Source organism: Platalea leucorodia (assembly GCF_965183815.1).
Source record: "Platalea leucorodia genome assembly, chromosome: 5".
Taxonomy (NCBI): domain Eukaryota; kingdom Metazoa; phylum Chordata; class Aves; order Pelecaniformes; family Threskiornithidae; genus Platalea; species Platalea leucorodia.
Window position 1 is genome coordinate 100,862,534 of NC_138827.1, and position 25,350 is coordinate 100,887,883.

General features: G+C 47.7%; 1 protein-coding gene across 1 annotated transcript in view; it reads left to right on the forward strand.

The window, feature by feature from the left end:
- Positions 1-25,350, forward strand: part of FMNL2 (formin like 2) — a gene marked incomplete at its 5' end in the record, with an annotated part of 71,533 nt that overhangs the window by 11,730 nt on the left and 34,453 nt on the right. Inside the window, 6 exons of the mRNA XM_082311736.1 lie at positions 1,836-1,912; positions 3,760-3,843; positions 5,637-5,789; positions 15,952-16,060; positions 17,311-17,387; positions 19,818-19,911. Coding sequence (XP_082167862.1) covers positions 1,836-1,912; positions 3,760-3,843; positions 5,637-5,789; positions 15,952-16,060; positions 17,311-17,387; positions 19,818-19,911 — 594 coding nt within the window. The remainder of the gene's footprint in view (positions 1-1,835; positions 1,913-3,759; positions 3,844-5,636; positions 5,790-15,951; positions 16,061-17,310; positions 17,388-19,817; positions 19,912-25,350) is intronic.

The following is a 25,350-nucleotide window of genomic DNA, read 5'->3' on the forward strand; positions in this document are numbered from 1 at the left end:
CCCGGGAAAACAATTGCTTTTCGTCTGAGCTGGATTTTGAAACAGGAAAGTGAAAGTGTTGAAATTACACATTTTTAAAGAAATTGCAGTTTGGGGGCTCCTAGAGCCCAGTAAAGCAGAGAGCCGGTTCGTTGCTCTGCGCCGTGGTTGCAGAGAGCAGCCCGGCCTCGCTGGGGGATGACGGTCCCACGTGGGAACGTGCTGCCTGTTTCTGCCGTGCCCTCCCACCTCTGCCTGCTGCTTGCCTCTTGCTACATCAAGATTTTACCTTTACTTTTAGAGAGCTAAGGTTTTATATTGCTTGTAGTTCTATTGCGTAAACTCTCTCGGGAGAGAAGGCACTGTGTTGTTGTACTCTGAGCTAATTAACTGAGGTCCAGAGAACTTGTATGTCTGATCTCAACTAGCTGTTTCAAAGTAAAAATTAATAGTGCCTCGTGCCTACTAGGACTTTACAACGAGACGTCTATTCCAGCCTGCCAGTGGCTTTCTGAACTGGGATTTAGTCCTACGTCAGGTAAGCCAGTGGTGCTGACTAGCTGGGGGTAAAACCCTAGCGAAAAAGGCAGCTGATAATTTTCACCTAGGTCAGCAAGGCAAGGTAAATCCTGTCCTTTCATCGTCTTCACCTCAATAAATGAACTCATGAGAATTACTGACTGCCAAGTCGTCCCCTTGAATTTATTGTGGGTTTATTGTGGTGCACCGAGAACAACCCCTTTTTTCCCTAGTATGCAGAGCAGAGTCCCACTTGCAGCAGCATCCCTTGTGTCCTAAGCATTTATAAGCCCTTTCCAAACACCTCAAGTCTGTGTGTGTGATAACTGATGGCCAAGCTGGTTGTTAAGTACTGCAATTCCAAGATGATTGTCATTGTCCATCCACTTCTGCTCTCATTTAGCTTGTTCACATATGAAAATGTACCAAAACAGCTGCTCCAGAGTATTTTATCCAGCTGTTTTAGTAGATTTCCATGGGCAAGGAGCCCCAGGCAGGAGAGAAGACGGCAGTCTTCCTCCAGCTGGGAGAGGAGGAGGCATCGCTGGCTCGCTCTGGCCGCACACCGACGGTAGCCCTGCTGCGAGCTGGTTTTGCAGAGGATGGAGAGGAGCTGCTGGCCTCGACTCGAGACGAGTCCGTATGTACTTAGAGGTCTTGCACCGCGACCGGTGCCTGCTTTGAGCTGTGGAGTGAAGTGGGGCTCTCGCTGCGTCCCAGTGAGGTTTTCCCAGGTCGCCCTTTCTGCTCCCATACGGAGATGACACAGAACCTCATCTCCTTTCTGCTGCGTTGCTGCCCAGCGTTTTACTTCTGACATTTTATGGCCTTTTCCCAGCATCTAATTTTGCAGCTACAATTTAGCGTGCACGAATTATTAAAGCACGCAGATGGCAGCACATATGTGTTTCATTATTGGCTCGCACCCACGGGTTTGGTAATTATATAGAAACCACGGCAGGTTTTTTGGTGTGGGTGTAAAGTCGCAAAAGCAAGATGAAAGCACCAGGCTAAGAATGAAGCCCAAACACTGTAGTTCTCAATGGAGAGTTTGATACTAAAACAAAGCTTGTATTGTAAGGAAATGTTTATTTATCTACAGGCTTTTAATTTTCTTAATCCTAGAAACTCAAAAATGTGCCTGGGAACAGAAGTTATTTTTCTGCATATGTTTTTGTTGACTGCTGGACTATTGTTGTTGCATTCCTCAGGATTTAGAGGGGTTCTCAGTTTACCTTAATGTTTTATTTATTCAGTCTGCGCTGCGTGAGATGTTGGTATTTTTAATAGCATCACATGAGTCTAATTGTTACTTTTGCCTGCTGACTCAATTACAGAAATTCAGAAGACGAGTCCAAGAGTCTACTCAAGTACTCCGCGAACTGGAAATTTCTTTAAGAACAAATCACATCGGGTAAGAATTTTTTACGACCTCTGCTCTAAGACTTTTTTTTTTTTTTTACATCTACTGATGGATGCCTTTGAGAAAATATTTCTTTGCCTGTCAAACAGCGATACCACTTGATTGATCGTTGAAGCCTGAAGGGCTCAGTTAAGGGATAGCTGGGCATCTCAGGAGAATAATTCAGCTTTAATCCTTTCATGATAGGGTTCATCCACATCTCTGTGAAGGCTGCGAAAAGATTGCAGTCAACTTCTGCTCACCCTGAGTCAGTCAGAGCGGCAGTGAGCACGAGTGTGTCTAGAATAGTAATAGTATTGCAGCTATAAATACATATATATATAAAACCCCCATGCTGTTTTATAGCTTTAACATGATGCAGTTCATGAAGCCTGGCTCTGAGTAATATTCCCAGTATTTTACTTCTACAAAGCACAAAATTCTTCTCCAATAGCAGAAGTAAAAGAAGTGCAGAGACTTTGGTTCTTTATCGAACGTGCCATTGCCATCCGTGTTTCTACCAGTCTCGCCTCTCTGCTTTGGGGCTGGGGACCAGAAGCCGGCTCAGCACTGGTGCACCAGCCAGGGAGGTTTCTTCAGCCTTTTGTTTCACAATCCCACACCGTGTCCAGTTCAATTACATCGGTTTTACAGGATGCTGCTCTTATTTCGTGGCAATGAGGGCATTTTAAACTGTTCTCTCTCTGTGGGAGCCGGCTCCCCAGCATGGCGCGGGCGGACGGCGTGCATGGCAGCGGGGGACCCTCCCGCGAGCTGCGCCGTCGCAAATGTTTCCACCAAACTTCTCCCACACCCCTGCTCTGGCTCCTGCTATGTTTTCCCTTGTTTTCCGGCACAAAAGATTCCCCATCAAAGACTTAGGGCATCCGAAGCATGACACTCTGCAGATTAATGACGTCTCATGGGTGCGCAGAAGGAGCCGTGGTGGTGGTGCACCAGATAAATAAGGGAGGCTGACAAGACCAATGTTTATTTATTTGGTTCACTTGGCTGAAAGATGTGTTTCAAAATACGCTTTATAAAAATGCCGGGTTGTTTATTTTAGCAGGTAAACAGCAAAAGATTTAAAGCCTGAGGACTAGAATAACTCAGAAGCCATGAATTCCCACTGCTGAGAGCAGGGGATCCCCAGCTGCGAGGCCCCGCGGGCAGAGCGAGGCCGGAGCCCCGGTTCCCTCCCTGGCTCCCACTCGTTCCAGTGGCACCTGACCCGCTCCTGGTGGAGTTTCGGCTGCCCCAGTTGGGGTTCGGAGGAGAGCTGAACTGGGGCTGTGCTGAGGTGCCTTGCTCGCCTGGGTTTGCCCCAGATGTATGGATTTTCAAACTTTACTTGGCATTTTTGAGTTTTTGAAAGCTTTGGAAGATAAGAGGCTTTTCTGAATTGAAGATTATTTTGTGTAATTCTCAGGGACCAAACTTCACAGCAATAGGTTAACATCTTTTAAAAAGAGAAGACAAAATTACTGTTCAATCCAGGGTGTCAGATCAGGGTGCTGACCAGGGTGCCAGATCTCCCCCTTGGTGCTATTACTCTTTTGCTGGTGTGCTGTCCATATGCTTTTGAAATACTGCTGGAGATCAGGATGTGGAAAAAAATAAGCCAGGTCCCGTCATAGTACTGCAAAAAATCTCATTTCAGTACATTTGTAAAGTCCCCTAAAGGACTGTTTTCAAGTCCTCTGTAAATAATAAAGGGCATTTTTAAAAAGAGAAAGCGAAGTTTTGCTCAGCAGTGCTGCCTTTCCTGCAATGGATCGGTCTCTAGTTTATCTGACAAGAATTCCAGTAACGGCACAAAGCCTGTGAAACGCTCTGATGTCTAATCATTTTTCTAACAGATGGGTCAGGGAGTTCCTGAACGAAGAAAACAAAGGCCTGGATGTTCTGGTGGAGTACTTGTCCTTTGCACAGTATGCAGTCACGTAAGTAAGACATGCTTGCACGGTATGCAGTCACGTAAGAAAGACATGCTTGCACAGTATGCAGTCACGTAAGAAAGACATGCTTGCACAGTATGCAGTCACGTAAGTAAGACGTGCTTGCACAGTATGCAGTCACGTAAGTAAGACGTGCCTGGTACTCTGGGGCTTGCGAGGCAAAGCAAGGCTCGGGCCATCTCTGCAGAGCAGGAGAGGGGAGCGCCGGGGCAGATGCTCGGTTTCTCTAGCAGAGCTCTCCTGCCAGCAGCTTGGAATAATGCTACCTGTGTACCTTAAAGCAGAGAAAATGGTAACTTTAATCCAAAAACATTGAATCTTAACATGTTGCAGAGAAAAAAAAAAAAAAAGCCTAAGTTTAAGCCTTGAGATTATTTCTCTCTAAGACTGTACTGACGTATTTTTTAGCTTTGGCCTCTGACCCTCTTCGGGGTACAGCGCAAAAACATTCAGTAAATGTGTGGAAGCATGAAATAGGTTTGCAATTAGCGTCTGACCCCAAGGAATTATGATACTGCCTACCATGTTCAAAGCAACATCCACAGACAAAACGGCTTCTCAGAAGGCTCGTGGCAAGCAAAGCTGCCGGCATTGCGTGCAGCAGCTGCGCTGCAAGACGAGAGTGGGAATTTCAAGGTGGTTTTGCAAGTCAGGAAGACTGCGAAACGAGCTTTTGCAGTTCTGACATCTGCTTAGCTGGGAGTCAGATTTAGTCATTTAGGTAATAAATCATTAAATGTCCTTTATTAAAACAATTGGGGGAAAAAAAAATCAGCTTTCCGTAGTCATTATATCACACAATTTGAAATAGATACTCAGCTGAGGATCTTGTTTTGTATATCCACAGGCTTTCACTTCAGGATATTGTAGCAATAGGTTTTTGTATAAAATTGTATGAAAAGAAGCGGTAGGTTAAAGATACTGTTGTAGTTAGGAACTCGAGCTGAGTAGAGTTGATGTTTCATTTTTAGAAAAGATGCCATCAGATGTATATGTGCCATTGCACAGAAAAGAGATTTTTGGTGGGGTTGCAATAAAATTAATGAAGGAAAATGATATGTTTTAAAATGTTGCTAACACTGGAAAAAACTGTGCACAGCAAAAAGAAGTGTTTGTATGAAGACTTTCTTCCTAAAATTATACAAATGTATGCAAGTTAGCTTGCTGGGTTTTTCCTCTCTCTAACGTGGTAAACATGAGTAATAACCTCAAAAGCTGTAAGGGGAACAAGCAATTTTTGCTTGAAATAGCAGTACAGTGGGCAACGAGTCAGAAATCAAAGAAAATCTGTAATGATTATGGTAATGCATTACATATGCGGGGAGATTCGCGAGGGCCAGCAAGCCAGTGTAAATGCTCGGTCACATATTGATGGAGGAAAGTGAATTAGTACTCGCACAAGCTATTGATTTATTGAAATACAATGGAGACAGCTTTAAGCATTCTCCCTCTTTCCTTCAAGGCAGGGCTGATCATCAGCAAAGCACCCAGTGTTGTATTTATTTTACGTTGAGGTAGAATAATACCGTAGCTGATCCTTCTGAAACTGTATGCTGGTGTGGTTAGCTGCTGCCTTTGTCAAGGTCCAGATTTGCTGCACTACGCCTTTGAAGCTCGCGCTGAATTGCAGCCGAAGGGAAGTTAGCCTGCATTGCTTGCTTGCTTTCTTTCTGTAATCTTTTGGGACCTACTAAAATCTGCAGATGTCAAACAGGAATGAGAATGCTCCGTGCGTCTTTTCTGTCTAAGCCGGCGCTGGCATTTCTGTTTCCTTTCAGGTTTGACTTTGAAAGTTTGGAAAACAATGTGGAAAACTCGATGGACAAGTCCAAACCTTGGAGCCGATCTATTGAGGACCTGCACAGAGGCAGTAATTTACCCTCGCCCGTTGGCAACAGCGTTTCCCGCTCCGGCAGACACTCAACTTTACGGTAAGGAGTTAAATCAGGCAGTGGGTGACCTGCAAACAGTGAGTGCCCAAGTGAGAGGAGTCAGTATGGTTTTCCAATTAGAATATTTTTCATCTTCCTTCTTTTCACAGTATAGGCTTGACATATATAGGAAATGTTGTACTGACGGTTTTGAGGTGGAAAGAAGTGCTAAGCTAGTAACACGGGGCAGCATTACACAGCAATTGAGGAAGAGACGAGAATAACTCTGCCTCCCTTTCCAATGGCAGAGTGACCTAAGGATGCACGATGTTTCCATCAGGTACAATGTGGCTTGCACAGAGGAAGCAATTCCTCTTCTCCAAAGAGTGCCTCAAGATTTCCATGGGCCCAGCCAGTCTGGGGCGCCGATCTGGTGTCTCGTCCAAAGAGGTCTCTTCTAGCAGCACATTCCTTCCACGCTGCTATGAACAAGAGGATTTTTTTTTTTTTTTAAAGGCCACTTCCATCCTTCAAACCCGCTGTAAATACTAGCACCACCCCAGGCCTTACTATGAAGTCTCCCTTCGGAATACTGGGGTTTTTTTAGTCTGTGGAAAAGGCAGGATCACTTCCCAGGACTGAATGGCAGTCAGCTCTCTTACATTTCTTCGATGCTTCCCTATTATAAAACATACTGAACATCACCTTTAGACTCGCAGGACTGTTACCTAGGGGCACAGCTCAGGGTGCTGAATGGTATTTACTCATACGCTTTTTCACTTTTTCTGGCTTTTGTGGAGCTCCATTACATAGTACTGGGAGCATAAAGGAGTCCAAAAAAGATGGAGCCAGTGAGGACTTGCTGCCTTTTCCTGTGCCTTCCAGTTGAGGTTCAGTTTTGGTTTGCTGGTCAATGGTAGCGTTGGCTCTTTCGTTGGTGTTAAGTGAGTGCCTTCCACTTACGGCCTGAGCGGCAGCGGGTGCGATACCTGGAAGATGTAGTTCACAGCCCTCAGTGCAGGGCAGACGGACACGCAGTCCTGGTACAGAGATACGGGCTGTGGAGTGCAGCAAAATCACTCGACCCGTTGCTTTTTTTTTTTTTAAATGTTGCAAAGGTGTTCTTAGCGGTTTTGGTTTTCTTTGATCTTTTAATTACTATGACAGAGAAGTGGTAGAGTCTCGTGCTTGCAGGAGGATGTCTGATTCTGCTGTCTGTCTTGGGGAGGCATGCTTGTGCTTAGTTACACTAGAGATGCGTAAGTCAGGTATACATTACATGACTCTTACATTTTGTTCTCTTCATTTCCTTCCATCCTTTTTCCTTTTTCACATCCCCCTTCATTCCTTACCTTTTTTATTTACCATGTCAACGTCTCCTTCCTTGCATCCTTCATTCCCCTCCCTCTTTCACATGCTCTCCTCCAATTCTCTCTCTCGCACCCTTCCCTCCCCTGCTCTCGCCCGCCTTTCGCATACCATCAGATTGGTTTCTCTGCCTGAGCAACTTCAGTTCAAACGCCGCCAGAGCTGCTTTTCAGCCACCTGCCTCTGGAGCGGCTTCACTTTGCGCTCTGCCGACGAGGCTTCGAGCCGGAGGATCTCGTAAGTCCCAGGTGGAAGGTCAGAGGCGGCAGGGGCTGTGCAGGGCATGGGAGCCGCTGGCTAGCCCTGCTCCCCATGCCTTATAATCTGGTAATCGGACGTCTTGGTAAAGCGACCTCCTGAGCATCAGGGGGAATTTTCAGCCTCCAAAACGTGTGGTTATCACATTATAACTTCAAAGTGTAGTTTGCTTCCGTAGAGTGGGATTTTCTAAAAGAGGAAAAAAAAAAAAAGGTGTTTTACTTCGAAACAAGATACTAGTTCTCTTTGTCGTATTGCAAATAGTATTATTAGTTTCATACCTAAGACATAGAGCTCTTAGTCGTTGCCCATGTTATTTCAGCTTTTTTCTTACAAATAGAGACTTCACTCATGTCCAGCACTGGCACAGAAATGTAACCTAGTGCGGTGGTTTTCAGCCAAGTGCCCTCTCCTGCCTGCAGAGCCGTCTTTGTACCGGGCAGCTTGGGCAGAAACTGGCCAACATTTATCTGGAATTAGCATCTGTGGTTTGTGTTTCATTAAAAAAAAAAATACCTGTGTTTTAAAGTGTCTACTTTTTCAATAGCTGGGGACTCTGTGTATTAAAAAAAGTCAAAGCTAAAAGTGGGTGGGAAGTTTTTAAGAAGGGCTTTTTTGTATAATTAGTAAATGCCATAGCAGTATGAAAAATGAAACCAGGTTTAGCCTGGATTCCTTTTTCTTAAAACAGCAAGAAGATTTGGGGAAACAGTGGTTCGTGCCGGCTTTCGCACCGTTTTTTCTCAATTTTTGGTGCTGGCGCGGCAGTGCGATGGCACCCGCTGTCCTGCCTGTCCTCAGGGTTCAGTAGCAGTAAACCTGCTGTAGCCCTCAGGACCCTGCGCGACCCCGGCTGATCTGTGCTGTGCACATTTAATTTTAGCAAAAGGAATAGGAGATAAGCACAAGGTGACACTAGGAATTACTGGCAGGGTTGTACCCCTTGCACGCTTGCAAACGGTGCGGCTCTGTCGCGGTGAGCAGTTCCCTTGCGACCAGCCGGGGCAAGCTGGCTGCGGTGCGAACTCGCCCGGCGGTGACGTGGGCACGGAGGCTTTCTGGCTGTTCGTTTGCGTGGCTGAGGCTGTCCACTTCTAATTGTGACTTTAACTGGCTTCCCGTAGCTCTTTTTAGTAGTGCTAAACCCTGCCAGTTCCCTGCTCGCTGGGTTTCCTTGGCAACTGAGGGTTTTTCTTTTTTTAAGAGGAGGCACAGGGATTTGGGAAGCAAACACCAAAATGAGGGCAGAAGGATAAAAACGGGGATGAACCTTTGGGGATTTTATTGCTGCTTTTTTGGGGGAAAGAGCATTGTACTTTCACATGAGAGTCATAATCTCCTGTCAGATAAATATTAATGCAGACTTTGTAATGTCCCAGCCCATTAGAAATTCCCTTTCTATGCAGTCAAATACTTCAATTTTTATGTGGATTGAACTAAGAAACTTCATTTCTTTCTTCACAATCTGTGGAGTCCGTAGTGAGAGAGTGATCCAGGCAAATGTATCTTAATCCATAAACGGGCTTTGAATGCATTCAATAATTGGACTCAAACTTGGCACTGTGGCTTAGGCCGCGATGTATCGGATGTTGCCATTGAGACTTTCGCTGCTCAGGGACCAGCTGACTTTGTCGCCATAATTTTTGTCAGATACTTGCTAATTTAACAGCGTATTTTTGAGCAGTCCGTTGTCAGTCTTGTGATTTTGGTTTCTCTACCCCAAGACCACGATTTTGACAGACCCGGGACAGCATGAGTCAGGCGGCGGTGTCCCTGGCAGCCGCGGGTAGCTCCGGCGCAGCCTGCACCCCTTTTCGCCTGGCTTGCTTGGTGGCGGTGGGGGGGTGTTCGTAGGGAAATGCCCTGGTCGAACTGGGGGAGAATCCCCGGCAGCGCCCACCTGTGTTTGGGTACAGGAGCACGCTGGTGCCCGTGCTGGAAGTCGCCTGGGATGCGCGCAGCGCTGCGGAGCTGAGCACCACCCACGTGTGCGTTTGCAGCTGTAGCCACGCGCTGGCTGCCTGGCCTGGGAGGAGGGAGGCCAAAACCGGCCGTTTTGATTTCTTTTCTCGCCTTTTTTAAGCAGCAAATATCTCCTCTGCTTTACGGATTAATAATTTTCCCAGATTCTTTTAGATGAAGACAAAACCAGCAAGCTCAAAGTCATTTATTTTCTTTACATTTGTAGCACAAACCAGCTTTGTCACCCTTGTCTGAGGTGGCAGAAAGGAGACATTTTCGGGCAGCACATCTGCTGCGGCTCGCCTGGGGCAGATATTTATGCCCTTGCATGAGCGAAGATGCTGATGGCACCTCACTGGTTTTAGCGCTTGTGGGGGCCACCCTTGAGCACGGGCTCGCTGCCGTTCCCTCTCCGGGCCTCGTCCCCTGCAGAGGGGTGCGAGTTCAGGGTCCCCACGTCCAGCAGACCCCGCTTGTAACTTGCTCTAAGAGGAGATCAGAGAAATCCCAAGTTAGTAGGAAGCGCCGAGACCTTCCCCTTCCAAAGTCCCTTTCTGCTGTCAGAAGGACATTCGTAACACAAACACCACTGCCTCCAAGCCACCACCAGCAAAATCGCAGAAATGCAATCCAAAAACCACCAAACCCCAGTGAAAACCAGGAGTCCCAGCCCACACAGAGCTGGGCGAGCTGCCACGGGGGAGATGAGGTCCACCCTGGGCTGTCCTCTCCTCTCCGCGCTCCTTCTCTGAGGGAGCCAGTGTAGACAAACGAGGGCATGATATTCTTTAGCAGATAATAAGATAAAAACGATAGGAGAAACCAGCTGTAACTTGTGTTCGTTATTAAGGCGGTGCATTAGAAGTCTACACTGTTGGACTGGGCACATGTCCTCATTGTAAGCGTGAAGGTCCTCCCACTGCAGTTGGTGGAGGTGGCGGGAGTTTGTATGGAGACTTGTGCTCGCTTACCGTGGTGGAAAGGGCTTTTATTTACTTTGAGTATCCCAGTTTGTTGTGTAGGTGTTATAATTACCCATCTGTGGGTCTTCGGTGTCGGTGTGAGCTGTTCTGCACCAGAAGATGCCCTTGTGTGTTGTGTTTTCTAGGTCTTGGTTGTACAAAGTGCTGGCTGAGTGCAGGACACACTGGACATGTTCAGCGGTTCTGGCTGATCACATTAACAAAGTAAGGTGGACATGGAGGCAGGAGTAGTTTTTCCAAATTAATTTCTTCAGGCTGTCTGGGCTGAATGGTCCTTCTCACCTCTCTAGGAGGCTGGTGGGTCAACACACAGCCTGGTCTCCAGAGACGTGATGGCAGTGCCTTTACAAGCCCCAAATTAACTAAATTGTTAGCAAATTGAATGAAAATGATGAAGGAGTTATTCCTGAACAGAAATGTACTTCTGTTAGATCTGGGCGAGAAAAGGAACCTTGAACTGTACTGTGTATTTCAGCACAGATTTAGCCTCGGTGTTAATGGCCGTTGGCTTTCCCACGCGGGTGCAGTGTCCCGGCTGTGGGAATGCCGGATCCTGCCCGCTGCCCCATAGCCGCCAGCGGCAAAGGCACGAAGTGCCACGCGTGCCACCCCGTGCCCGCCGCCGATGGCGGGCAGGAGGAAAGCATTACACGCTGCGGGAGCTTGCACATGGTCGGGTTTTCTGTTTCTGCTTTTTTCAGAAGTGAGGTTTTGTAGTTCTTCTTTAAAGGAGGGGCAGAGGAAATAAAAGAGGAACCATCTGAATTTAATTACCAGGATAAATATACTCTTGGTGACACAATCTTTGACCTGCAGCAGACAGGAAATCAAAACCAACGATTCATCCAGATGCTCGGATCAGCCTAATGTTTAGTAACAAGAAATGAAATAAAAGCAAAAGAAGATCATCCACCCTGGCGTGGCTCATGTCGCGTAAAGGGAGGTGTTAGAGCTACCGCCGGTCTGCCCTGCCTTTAGGAGGGAAACAAATCGGGGTCGTTGCGATTGCCACAAATACAGAGAAAGCATCTTGAGCCTTAGTTCCAGTGTGCAGAGTCGTCGTAAAAGAGTTTCTGTACAAAAAATCCTCATTAATTCTTGGCATTCATGTCTGTGTGAAGAAATTTGCATCTGTTGAAGGGAAGCGATCTAAATCTAGGGCAGAATCCCATCTGTGCTAGAGATATTTTCTCTGCAGTGCAGCTCTCGATTGCATATTCTGTGCCCGTTTCTCAGCCTAATCGTAAACTAGCACGGGTGGAAGCTCTGCGAGCCGGAGGGCGCGGGCTCTGAGTATCGCTGATGAGATCCCTGAATAACACAGCGCCGACGCGGGGTGGGCGGGATGGCGGGGAAGGCCGAGGACCGCGGCGGAGAGCGCGGGGCAAGGTGTGCAGCCTGGGGCTGAGCTGTGCGCCTGCCCTGGGGCAGGGTACCCAGAGGTGAGGGTCACCTTGGGCGTTGGGCAGAGGACGCAACAGCTACCTCTGGTCATGAGCATCCTCCAAGTGAGCATCTCCAGGCTTGAAAACAGCAGTTTTCCTGGCTGCGGGCAGGTAGTACGGGATGTCTGCAGTCCTTGCTGGGTTTCTGTGGGTCTTTTGCACCTCTTCAGAAGAGGCGAATATTGTCTTCACCTCAAACCTTCCTTCTGGTGCCTGCATTGCTCTGCAGAGCAGGGGTTTGATGAGGTGCCCGGGCAGCCACGTGGGTGGTGAGGGGTGTAGAGGAGCATCTCTTGGCCCGGGAAGCCTCCGTCCAGCTGGCTGGGTGCCAGGCTGAGATCCCAGGGAGATGGGACCCAGCGTGCTCCAGGCTCCTGCTGCGCTGCAGAGTCTCTTTGCTCCCCGATTCTGTTTCTCCTCGCTCCCCAAGCGGCTGGAAATGCCACATTCTGGCTTTATAGTCATCTTTCATTAGTTTAGGGGACTTGCTCCCATTTGTTACAGCTGACGAAACTCTGTGAGGTGTTTAAAGGCATTCTGAAATTTAAGGAGTTGATACACCAGGCACTGAGGAAGATTTTTTTTCTTCTATCAGTGGCATGATAAAGATCTAATTACTCTGCTTATTTAAAATTTAAAATAAAATAATGTATGCAGGCTTTAGTAGTTTAAAACTGAGATAAGTCATTGTAGGAACAATCTCTGTATGATGAGAAATGACTTTTAAATCTTTTTATTGCAGTGTTTTTCATATTTAGTAAAATGAATGTATGGAAATACGCTACTGCGTTGTGGTTACACATTCTCCAGCCAACACCGGCAGCACTTCCACACTTCCCAGTTCAGACTCAGTGTCGGGCTCCCAGGTAGAGGTTGCACTGCTCTTCTTTTGTCCCGGGAAGGGAGGTTTGGCAGCAGTCGGTCTGTCCGCAGGGACACAGGCAGGACCGCCTCGGCTGGAGCTCCCTGGCTGGCCCCATTCCCACCGGGAGCAGCCGGACAAAGCGTCCCAGATCCCAGGTGCGAGGTGCGGTGCAGCACCCCATCCCAAGTGCTTGTGGTGCCTCGGGGCCAGCCGGGACAGCCCCGCAGCCTCGTCCTGTCCCGGTCCTCTGAGGCACAGCCTGCGCCCCATCTCAGGCTCTGCTCCCCGAAACCCAGCTCCCGTGCTTTAACCGCTCGCGCTGGCTCAGGCAAAACTGGGTCATGTTTCCTGCAAACCTGAAATCCGTCTGGAGTGCCCTGAGCTGATTTATGCATTCATATAGATGGGGAAAAAAAAGCAGTTTGACTGAATTCTGCTTTGAATTTTGGGGTTTCTTTCATCTCGGCGCTTCTGGAAAATGAAAGCAAAGGGAAGTAGTTGCTGAAGCCCGAGAGTCGCGGGCTCTCCGTGGGCAGGCTGGTTTTGCACCGTGCTCCGGCGCGTTCTGCTCGCGTCCTGCGCTGGAGCTGCGGAGCGGGGAAGGCTCCTGGTGCCGCTGAGCCGTGCTGGCTGCCCGGCGCACGGTGCGCCCAGACCCTCGTGCCAGCAGGCTCATTCGTTTTGTTTTGTACCTTTAAAGTGAGAAGATTTGCCCAGACCCGTGTGCCAGCTAGCTCATTCGTTTTGTTTTGCACCTTGAAAGCGAGAAAATTTGCAAGGATGTTCTTTGTGTTGGAGAGTCAGCTAGTGAGTCAGAATAAAACAAGTCTGTTATTACTTGTTCATGTATTTATTATTAATCTTTACTATTACTATGATGATGATCATCATCATCGTTAATAGTGTTATTCACCGGTTTTAAAAGCTACACCTCTTTTTTGAACAAAATGAGTAGCACGGATGAGACAAGTAACTTGCACAGTAGCGTTGGCAATAAACAGGGCAACCCCCCAAATGCACTCAAAATATGCAGAGAAAGTCGGAGGAAGATGGTGAAGTGTGCTGACACCAAAGCCGTACCTGATTCCTTCTCTGACACGGCCCCCGAGCAGACGCTTGCTGCAGGAGATGCTTAGGGCACTTGCTTAGCACGAGCAAGGCAGGTACCCAGTGATGTTTCTCCTGGTACACGCTCCTGCTTCCAGCAGTCTGTAGATTTAAGCATCCTGATCTAAGGATTGCATCTCCTGGTTAATAGTCCTTGATGGATTTTTTTCCCCTGTGAAGTGGTGTAAGTGCTTTTGGAGCCCGTGCCAGGCTCTGGGCTCCGCAGCAGTCATGCCAAAGAGCTCCCGCTCTCCGGAGCACTCTGTGGAGGAGCGCCTGGAAAATCACCAGGTTTGCTTTGATCCTCTCGCCTGATAATTACACGTGACGCCACATAGTTCCCATGTTAGGAGAAATAATGACAGATCGTTCCCCGTTGACTCCTTCCATGGCTCTCATACTTTCTTGGAGCGCTGGGATAGTTCTCGGATGGAAGAGCCCGGGTCTGCCTGTCCCCTGGGAGCTCTCCCGTTCTCCGGCTCGCCTCCTCACCCTGCCCTGGCCCCTGTTTGCAGTTGTGCTTTGAGTCATTGCTGGGTGCCAGCACTGATTCGTTTAACTCCTGGTTAGGGACTGGAGGGAGAGCTAAGGATGCTGCAATCCAGCAGCTTTCCCCACTCCCCAAATCAAAGAGGAGAAGAGCCTTCCCGGGTATGTTCCCCAGGCTGCAAGGGTGGCATTGCCAAGTGTGAGGCCAGCTGCAGGTGTCTGAAGAAGCCTTGCTTTTACTGGAGGTTGTATTTACTCCACCAGTCAAGCTTCATCTATGAATTTCTCTTTCTTCCCCCAGTGGCGTTGCTCTTTGCATAACAAATGTCAGAATTTGCACATCACTGCACGTGCATCATGTTGTTTTTATTTCTGTCTTCCTTTCAGCTGATTTTTAGACTTTCTTCCTCCATTTTCAGGCCCGAGTGTGATAGTTGGAAGTCTCAAAGGATTACTGTGCCTGCCTAGAGGTTTCATTAGCCTCTGAGCCGATGAGCCGATGCCCTTCTGGTCTCTGCTCTCACCTGCATAGGTGTAAATCAGGAGCAAATCTCTGGATGCTGCAGCCCTGTGACGAATTGAGAACCTGCTTGGACCTTCCCTCTGGGCTGGTTTTCCACTGTAAATTGGGGGGGCGGGATAAACACCGTGTTTTTCCAACCCCAAACGCCACCCTTCACCGCCACTGTCGGCGTCACCCGCGGTGCCGCCGGCTGGGGCTGCTCGGGGCAGCCCGCACAGCTTTGCAGAGAACCCCCGTGTCCCTGGCACGGCCGGGGGGCCCGCAGACCCCCCGCAGCTTGGACGGGTCCCGTCCCCCGTGCTGTGCTGGTCCCGGGGCTCGCCGGGGCAGCGCGGCGGCCACCAGCGGCCGATCGCAGCAGTTAGCGCATCACTGTCAAAAGATTTCTTGACCATAATCATGATCCTCTCATTGCTTATTCAGTTCCGCGTACGTAAGAACATGTATGTATTTCATATGGCAGCCCCTCTCCTTGTCTCCAGTTGCCTGTGCTCAGCTCATGAAGGATGTTTTTTCTGAAAGAAAATAAGCAGTATTTCGGGAAGAGCTGAAATGTGGTTTTCATTTACTATGTCATAGAAATAACAGATTAAAAGATTTCCCTTTGTGTTTATTCCGGGTACTTATTTAATTGAATTCAAGGTTGATTTACCAGTTAGGGGTTACAATTAAAATAATTAATGCCTCTGTTCTGAGCAAAGTTCCTAAGGGCTGTATTTTCCTCAAATAATTTGGAGGGCTTTCAGAAAGCTCAGCTGCAGAATAGAAGAGAGGCACCATTCTTAAATGAAATGCAGCGGGAATTAATACATTTGCTGATGCCTGCGAATGCTCGGTTCCATTAAAAGTCTGGGCCGTTGCTCGTGCAGGGTAAAGCGCATGGAAGAAAACGCAGCACGCCTCTGGCTGTGGTGGGCCACGCGCGCCCCGAGGCTGGGGGTGCCTGCCTTGGGATGGGCTGTGCCGCGCTGGCCCGGGGCGGGCAGCGGTGGCCAGTGGGCAGTCGCGGAGCCGAGCGCCTGGAGCTTCCTACACCGCCAGCCTGAACGGCCCGTCACCTTTTTTCTGCTTTATTTGCTTTATTTATTTGTGTTGTCCGATGGTCGTCTGCTCGGCAGAGCGAAAAGATGTCTGCGTTTTCACCCAGTGGAGTATTTCCATTCCTTTATTCTTACCGCCTAAAAATAGTCTTGCGATTGATGAGAGCTGTTTTTGTTTGCAGGTATAACACCTTGCCAAGCCGAAGAACACTAAAAAATTCCAGATTAGTGAGTAAAAAAGATGATGTTCACGTCTGCATCATGTGTTTACGGGCCATAATGAATTACCAGGTATTTCCCTTTTTTGTTCTTTTGGACCACATAACTGTTTTGTTGCTGGGAGGAGGGAGGAAAAGGTTAGCGGTGAATTGTTAGGGTAAAACTGATGGAAAGGTTTAAATTCTTACTCGTTCTTAGGCAGTGTAGCTGGGAAGCAATATAACACGGTCCGTGTGTACCCATGCAGATGATTTAGTACAGATGTGAAGACGCGCGTCGATAGGAGCATGTGCGTATCGGGCCCGTTCTGTTTGCAGCGCTGGGCTCGGTTTGCACTAACTGATTAGGCATGCAGCCACACAGCTGAACTTATAATTTGTCTCAGTACTAACACTTAGGAAAGATGAGAATTTTTCAGAAGAGCTACACACTGATGGAAAATCCAAGCTTTCGCTCATTACGTGTTTATCGCAAGGCAATTGCAATAACTGCGAGTCAAAGAATAAACTCGACCAAAGCTAATCTTATTTTCATGAGTTTCTTTTCTCTTCAGTGGGATGCTGTGATCATATGGCATGCCCAGGTAGCTCAGAGACTTGGGATTTTTTGCTAAAACACTAACAGCTAAAAGTGACGTGTTCCAAAGAAAGGCTGTGGTGAACACCTTTATTATGAGTTTATTTTACTTTTATATGTATTTTATGTATGGTCGTACGAGGTATCTCTAACACGGCTGCGTATGTGAACTCTGCCCTTGGGGATACCGGCTCCCTGGATTTACCGGGTTTCGTGCCTCTGATGGGAAGGATGCAAACAACAATCTTGTACTAATAACCAATACAGTATTTTCCAAAGCAGGTTTTTTTTCATTTTTGGAGAGCAAAGCCAGCAGTACTCGTGCAGTAACTGCACGATGCGGTCGCTCTATGGCAGCGTGCATGCTGGAAAAGAAGTGATTTTGGCAGCTAAATTGCAAATTCCACTTCAGAGAGTAACTTGACAGTCAGAAATAAAGAGAGAGGGAGGGGAAAGGATGAGCAGAGGGGTTGGCAGTGGTGTAGGAGCAGCTCTTGGACCCCTTTTTGTTGGCTGACATGGCCAAACCGAGTACTTTCGACACTGCTAGTGGCAGAGAAGCTGTCAGGTAGGGTGGTAGGTGGAAATGTGCTGGCTGACTTGGTAAACTCGACAACGTTTTGTTTGGCTTACAGCATTGTGAAAGACTGCCGCCAGATCTAGTTAGAGATACCTAATTTGTTGGATTTTAAAAATAATAATTTCAGTCTCAAAACTGAAACAGCATTTTCCCCTTCTCTTTTCAGTATGGATTCAATATGGTCATGTCGCATCCACATGCCGTTAATGAAATTGCACTAAGTTTGAACAACAAGAATCCCAGGTAGGCTGCACTTGCTTTTAGAGACTTTAAGAAGTAGGTAAGTAAAGAGTACATGGAAAGGGATTTTCAGGGGTATGTTTATGCGCAAACCTGTAGCAAAGATCAAACTTCATTCTGAATCAGATTAAATCTGTATTATGGTGCAAATAGATGAGCAATTGCCATCTAGTGCCATTGGTTTCAGGAGCTGCTGACTCTTCAGCTGAAAACGTGCTCCCTAAGCACTCCAGCTCTATTGCAGTGCAAAGGCGACCCTGCTGATAACGAGCAGTTTAGCATGGGATTTTCCTGAAGAACAGGAAAGTCTTCTTAACTAGATTTTGTCTGAGAGGTCCTTAGGTTTGAATTTCTTTGAGAGAGGGTTTCGTTCTTGTTCTGTACCGGGTTGCCGTTCAGTCCCAGCAGCAATGGTGTAATTGCACAGCGGAACTGATGGCTGCGAGGCTGCGTCCCCTCCGCTCCCCGCACACACTTGTGACCCTGGCAGCTGCTTCCAGCAACGCCTGGAGCTGCGAACCTCTTGCATGTCTAACGAAACCAAATCTGACATACTGGTGTTTGCAAGGAAAGGTAGAACTAGGGGATGAGACAAAACTAAACAGCACTATATATGTGTATATATACGGCCTTTGCTTAGGCTGTCCGCTTGCCTTACAGTACACTGCTTGAAATCTTGTCCTGATTTTTTGTAGGTGCTTCCTTCCTTCCTTTTATTTAGCCCTTAGTCAGCAAGCCTGGGCACAGCATACATGGGAAGGATATGGGAAGTTTATTGTTTTTATCACTTTTGGTGTCCTGTGCCTGGAAATCAGGTGATCAAGAGAGAGCCTAAGTTTTCATGTTTGAAAGAAGTGCATTATTTAGGTTTCTGTTTATTAAAAAAAAAAACAACTTTCAAATGTGGCTAAAATAATCTGAAGACAAAACTTAATGTTAGTGCTGTTCAAAACCTCATTTCTTTCTGGTTTAGCCCCATCGTGATTTTTGAAGAAACCAGGGGTTTGAGTGCTTAGGGTTGTCCGAGATGTGCAAAAAGGGAAGGGGCAGCTCTGAGAGATGCTGCAGGGCTGAGCCCACCCCCAGACCGCGCACACCGCGGAGCCAGGAGCCGCAGGAGCGGGCAGGCCAGGTGGAGGATGGATGCAGGGACTCCGTCTCCTCTGGTTGTGCCCAGAGGGGTGGCAGGGACACAGCCTGTCCTCTCCCCGTCCCCACGCCAGGCGGGGGGCAGCCGGCGGGTGAGCGCTGCGGGCGGCATCGGAGACCTGGGCATCCCCCGGGCTCTCGGCTGGCAGCGATCGCTCTGCCTCCTCCCCGCTCACACCGGTCACAGCCCGCCCTTGGAGGGGAAAATACTGAAGATCTGTAGTAAGAACCCCTTGATCCTGTCTGAAAGAGCTTGGATTTTCTTCTTGTGGCAGGAAAAAAAAATTGATGAGTAAGAATTGAAAATGATACATTTAAAATTTCCTAGGAAAGTGAACATTTTATCTGGTTTCCAAAGATAACCTTGACACTTTGAAAGCCAAAAGGTATTTCTTTTTCTGTAACATCTGGTTTGAGTCATGGCTTTAGCATGAGACTAATTTCATATGTGTCTGCATGATTTTAATATCTGCTCAGAGCTCATCTGACCATAAATTCTGGTTGGTGCTTTTGCCTTATGTGAACCCTATAAGAAAGTACTGGGGATTATTTATACTGGAGTTACACTGAGTCTCTCGCATGCTTTTCTTTCAGTAATCTGTTGTCTTCTCTCATTAATATGCCTGTGTTAGCACTGCTGTCAATCAGTTGCCCAGATTTCTGATTCAAGAGGGGAAAGACATGCTAAGGCATCCTATATTTACTTCAGTGAACCACGTCTTGGGTTTTTTTTGCGGCTATGAATAATACAAATTGTCATAGAAAATAATTCAGATTTGTATCAGGAAAAATACAGATCTGAATTATATGCACACTCATTAAAACCTGGGCTCAGAGGATGCGTTGCGGTGAAGACAGCTGACTCGTGGCTGATGTGCGGTGATCCTGGCTTGTGTACAACTGCCTCGTCTGCGGGCTTGTGCAGGTGAACTCTCCGGGAGTGCAGGCTGTCGAAGGCTGACGTGGTCTGCCTTTGCCGGAGTTACGCAACTGCCTTTGGTTTGCTTGGATTTCCACAAGTATAATTTGTGATTTAAATTTTTGCATGTTTTGAGAAGCATTAAAATGAGGGGAAACTGCATGATCCTGGGAGAGACAAAATGCCCTGGATCAGATGATGCTCAGCATTATGCATTTTGCAGGTTTACTAGTTTCAAGAGATTAAAAATACACAGGATGCAAACTACGTCTCCCCGTGTCTCTGCACCCCTTTTGCAAGCAGGTAGGCAGAAGGTGGTTCATCCCCCGGTGGTCGTTGACTGTTGCGGTTTCTTCTCTTTGCAGGACGAAGGCCCTTGTCTTGGAACTTCTAGCAGCTGTTTGCCTCGTCAGGGGAGGGCATGAAATCATTTTATCTGCATTCGATAACTTTAAGGAGGTACGTTACTCTGCGGCATTAGCATTTGATGCACGTGTCGATAGTTCTCTTACATGGCGTTGGCTAGAGCTTTCTCATTCAGCTAAATTTCCTAGATTTCCATAAACTGCAGATATTCCATAAGTCACTTTGAGCTGCAAAGAATCAGACGGTGGTGGTGATGCCGTCATTTTGTGCACTTTTGCGTAAAAGAGCCATAATTCCAGCAAGATGAATCTAGACTGTGAATTGCTGCCTTTGCTTTTTGGTCAGTCAAGCTGTGTCCCTGAAGTGGAAAACTAATGGGGATCTTGAGAGCTTTACTCCAGTTCTTCTGTCTCGGAACACTTTTGGATGCTCTTAGATGAAACAACCAGGCACGGTGCATTAGATCTCCCATTTTCAGAGCCATTTACACAAGCCCTTGAAATGCAAAACTCCTGGTTTTACTATCAGTAGGAATTTTATTTGTGGAGAAATTACAAAATCAACTCTCTGTGATGGAACACTGACTGCTGAAATTAATACAGCTATTCCAGTAGGCTCACGTGGAGCAAACCGGTGTCATTCGGAGGTATATACGTTCAAGCCTATCACGTTTGCGTACAGTGTTAATGGGATTTGAGAACATTGTATGAAGGTTCAGAAGCCCTCGTGTGAGAATCAAGTCCTAGAAAGGTGCTGTTCTGGTTTATTTTGAATGTTGGATATATGTGTGGATTTATTATCAAAGAACAAATGAATCTAGACTTACCAGCTCAAAAATGGTTAGACTCGATGAGTCCCAAGCGGAGTGCGTATAAACACGTAGCATGTTTTTCCTTAATGCCGCTGCTGCTATAAGTGGGTTAGTGCAGCTGACCAACAAGCCAAGTTGTTAGTTTTTTTACTTTTTGTGTTTGGGGAATTATTTCTGGTGGGGAGATAGCAGTCTCTGATTTATATCCACTGTAAATATTTGCATGTCGTAGAGCTGCACCGTAACTGTATTTCTGAGGTGCTCGTCGTTATACAGAGCCAGAGCAAAAGGTTTGAAGTAATCTCCAGTGTGGGCCTGTTGGAGAAACCTCAGCTTTGCAAGACCAGACCTGTCCTAAGTGTGAGCTGCGTTGTGTACGTAGAGCTACCTAAGGACGGAGGTAATGGGAACGGCACGGCTGCCGGCGAGGCTTCCCCGGCTGTGAAGTGGAAGTGTTGTGTGGCCGTGGAGAAAGCCTTGCTCCGGGGTTACACCAGCGGCAGGGAAGGTCAGAATAGGGAAATAAGACATTCTGCTTCCAGCTGGGGAAAGGTCTGCAGTCCTTTAATGCAGGCACAGAACTGGAAATTGTAGTTAGGTTCTTTCATTTATTCATCTGTAGCCTTGGGCGAGCTGCCGGTGTCTTTGTCTTTATTTGCACCTTTGTGAAATGAAGGAATCGGGGAAGCAGATGCAGGTGAGATTGTTATGAAGAGCAGTTGGGTAATACGAGAGAAGTGCTTTAAGTAGGAGAAGCACTGTAAACATGCAAAGTACAATGTTGTTATTCCAGGCTTAAATTCTTCTGGCTTATTCCTCTATTACAGAAGAAATATGACTCATTAGGGAGGGCGGTGTGAGGGAGTACAGATAAGTTGGGCAAATGACTACAGGCGAAATACCACTGGCGGGGATGGTCTGTAGGGCTCATTGAACAGGCCCTTTGCATGCCACAGGGAAGGACCTGTAAAGTCCCATTTGCTCTCTTAACCTCCCTGACATCTTTAGTCGAGGTTTTGCTCCTTCGTTTTCTTCCAAGTGCTCCGTCATCTCCGTTTTCTCCTGCTGATATTCAAAAATTCCTGAGTAACACATTCAGTTTGTCTGCCATTATTTATTTATTCCGTTCCTGTTTGATCAAGTCGTTCGCTGTAAGGGAACTGCTGGACGCTGCAGGTGAAGCGGGTGTGCAAGGCGGGGATTTCACCTTTCCCAGTTCCGCGTTCGGCTGTTCTCTCTGTCCCGTTGTGCTGCTTATTTCTTGCTCTGTGCTGTCGTTTTCCACTTTCCTCCTGGGCAAGTTTTCAGCAATGGTTTCAAGCCTTCATGTTTATAACTCATTCAACTGGTATATTAAAAAATCTCTGAGTTGCTGACATGCGAAGTACCCAGGGTTAGATTTCTAGCAGTATACTTCCAATTGAAATTACTGCAAGCTCAATAATATTTGTGTGGCTTCTGTAACTATGCGTTGCAGGGCTGCCACAGCTTCTCTGTGGTTCTTTCATCAGGCACTGTGTGCATATTTAGGGCAGATTAGACTCGTCGAACTAGATCTCTGCCACTCTATCTCCTTGCCATAAAATAACTTCAAAAGAAACCTGAACTCCTGCCTAACACTCACCCTGTAATAAAGTCAGTAGGGAAAACAGGATATTTCGGACCAAATTCTGCTCTCATTTACATCAGGGTGAACATCAAATATTTCATCAGGCTTTGAGCTTTGCTCTGATGTAAATGAGAACAGAATTTGGTTCTCAGGGTCTGACTGAGCTGGAAAACCGCAGTTGATCTGAATCTTGTCAAGAATTCTTTTTGAAAATGACTTTTCATTTGAAAATGATTTTACAGGCCAATCTTGTTCTGGCTGGGCTCCGGATGTTCAAATGGAGGAGGGTTTGTGTTGTTAAGCTGCCTCTTGAAAATTCTTCTTGCCCAGTGACTTCACCTGAAATCGTGGATGCTTGCGCATTGCAGGCACAGCCCAGCGCTCGCTTGTCAGTGCAGGGCTAAGGTCGTGTTGAACAGCTCGCTTCTGAGCACGGAAACACGGGGTATTTCGAAGCCGCCAAGAAGGTACAAGAAATGCGGAGCTTGAGATGGAATTGGATAAAGCAGAACTCAACAGGAAAAGAAAATCCAGGACCGCTGTTACTGATGGGGAACGGAGACCGGGAGGGGGAAGGAGTAGTTTGGGATGGATGGAAGGAAAGGCAGGTGTTCTACGCAAAGCTCATTAGAGCTGAGAAAACCAGGCTTCACGCAGTCGGGCTGGTGGTAGCAAGCACGAGCCCGCTCTTTCAGGCCGGTGAGTGGCAGAGCTGTTGAATAAATTCTTTTTTTTTAATTTTGCTGAAGGGCAGGAAACGGTTACAATGAAATCCTTGTCTGTATTGTACGGAATGACTCGGGAATTTTAAGGGAGACATCAGTATTAGTTTCTCATCCGTCTTTGTATCTCTCCTTTGTGTTCCCTGTAACGTTGAAGGAGTTTGCATGTTGGGTACAAGCAGAGGATGGTTCAGGTCAGTCTTGTGGTGCACGTGTCTGCTTTCCGCAGCCTGCTCTACGTTTTGGGAGCTATTCGGCATTGACAGAACAGCAACTTCCAGCTCTCCAAGAGAGAAGTGTCCCAAATGTTCACACACCTTCTGGGTTTGGTCGTTCCTTCCAGGCCAGTGCAGATGTTGGGCGAGTCGTCCCCAGTGTCCAGCCTAAATTCAGCTCATCCATTTTCAGGAGGTCTTGCTCCGGTCTAAATGGGAAAGAAAGTTCAAATTAAACTGCGAAGACCCTGCCGCTGCTAGTTCCTGAGCAAGGTGGACTTTTGCACCATCCCGCGTTTCTCTTTTCGAAGGTGTTACTTTCGTAACTCTCATTGCTTTTGAAGTCCAGGTGCTGCTTAGCCTCTACATCAAGATCAGCCTCAGCTGCTCGGCTACGTTTGTACTTGCAGGACGGTCCGATCTTGGCTATGAGCAGCTCCAGTAGCCAGGAAGGCCAGCAGACATTTTGGTTTGGCTGCAGCCGCTCTCGGTGCCATCAGGCCTCAAACAGCTTCCGAAAGGTCCCGGAGCAGAAGAAGTGCGAGGGGGCCGTGGAGGGGAGCAGGGCTTTGCCTACAGCGAGCGGCTCCAGGTGTGCTCCGGCCACCCGCACTCTGCAGCTGGAAAACTTCCTTTTTCTGAGCGATACTTGACCGAATTCTGCTGTATTTATGGGAAATAGTTTGGAGTTACTGTGCCCCAGGTAACCCACGGGAATAGCTGGGGCGTTTGGCTATTCCCTTATCTTTTTGATGCTCTCTGGCCTGTCGCCGGTTCTGTTTGCAGCCACCTCTTATTCCCAGGACCTCGCACTGAAGGCAAACGCTGCTCGAGTGGGATATCGCAGCCTTGGCTGGGTGAGCTCTTGGGCACGGCCGCGACCCCTGCCTTTACCCGCTTGCCAGTGGGCTTCCATAGCAGTGTTCCCGGCCCTTCGTGCTTGTTTCCATGGGTTTGCCAGAACGGGCTGTGCGGTTTTATCCAAGTTGCCTGGATTTGTGTTGCAGGATGAGCAAATGCACTTCAGCAGAATGCCAGGGGAAGAAAACGAGAGCGGAGTTAGCTGCAAGACAGCTTTGGGGAGCTCTGGGGTCACAGACCAGATGCTAAGAGCTTCTGCCCCATTTAAATTGAAGCAGGCTGAGTGCACTGTTGAAAAACGAGATATATTTTTCTAATGCTTATTCAGAGTAGTTAATTCATTTTAATAGTGTGATTGCATGTGTGGGTATACAGAGAATTAAGCTGCCATCTTTTACTGCCAACAATAAAACTTTGTTTTACTATTCTTTCATCGCTTGCTCCCCTTACTGTTTCCTGGAAACGCTGTTTTGAATTCGCAGAGGCGCGTTGTGCTGGGCCTCGGGCGCGTCGGTGCCCTGGTGACTCTGCCCGTGGCCATCGGAAGCGGTGAGAGCCAGCACGGCGCGAGCGCGTGGCTTCTCACACGCTGCTGCTCACTTCGCGTAGACGCGGCGTGGGGACGGTGCCGCTTAAACCGCGGCATAGCCACGCGGTGGTGACTCACTCAGCACCCGAAACGAGCATCGTTCCAAAGCTGCCCTCGCTCTCTGTCGTTTTACTGATATCTTGCCGTCATCAAAATGCTTTTGTTCATTGCTGCCTTGTCAAGGGAGGATGTTTTCATGTTGATGTGATTCTACAGATTGAGAAGATCTTTTAATCATCACTGCTGTTGACTGGATACTTCTAATCTACTTGTATGCCGAGAGCGAATAGCGTAGGAAATGTTTTGCTGCAGGTTGGAAGAGGAAGAAGGTTTTACAGAGCTGAGAAAAAGAATACGAGGATAACCACACCTGCTATTCTTGTGTTAAGATTTCTACAGTGAGATACAGGTGTCTTCAGCAGGTTGAAAACACAAGCGCTTCTCATCGGAGAGGGCAGCTGTGATTTGAGTCGGCAGAACCCTGCCAGCTCTTGGTCCAGGAGGCGGGAAACTCTGGGAAAATTTGACTTTCCACATGGCTGGCATCTTGAATTAGGGGAAAATAAATTTTAAATGTAGCAGAATACTGAAGGGGGAAATTTCAGCGTGCTGAAGTCCGCAGATGTGTGCGACCTGACCTCCCCTCATCAGTGGGATCGGGAGCGCTGGCCCCTGGCCATCCCTGCCTGCGCAGCCGCACGCGCCGGGCTCTGGCTCGCACCTCG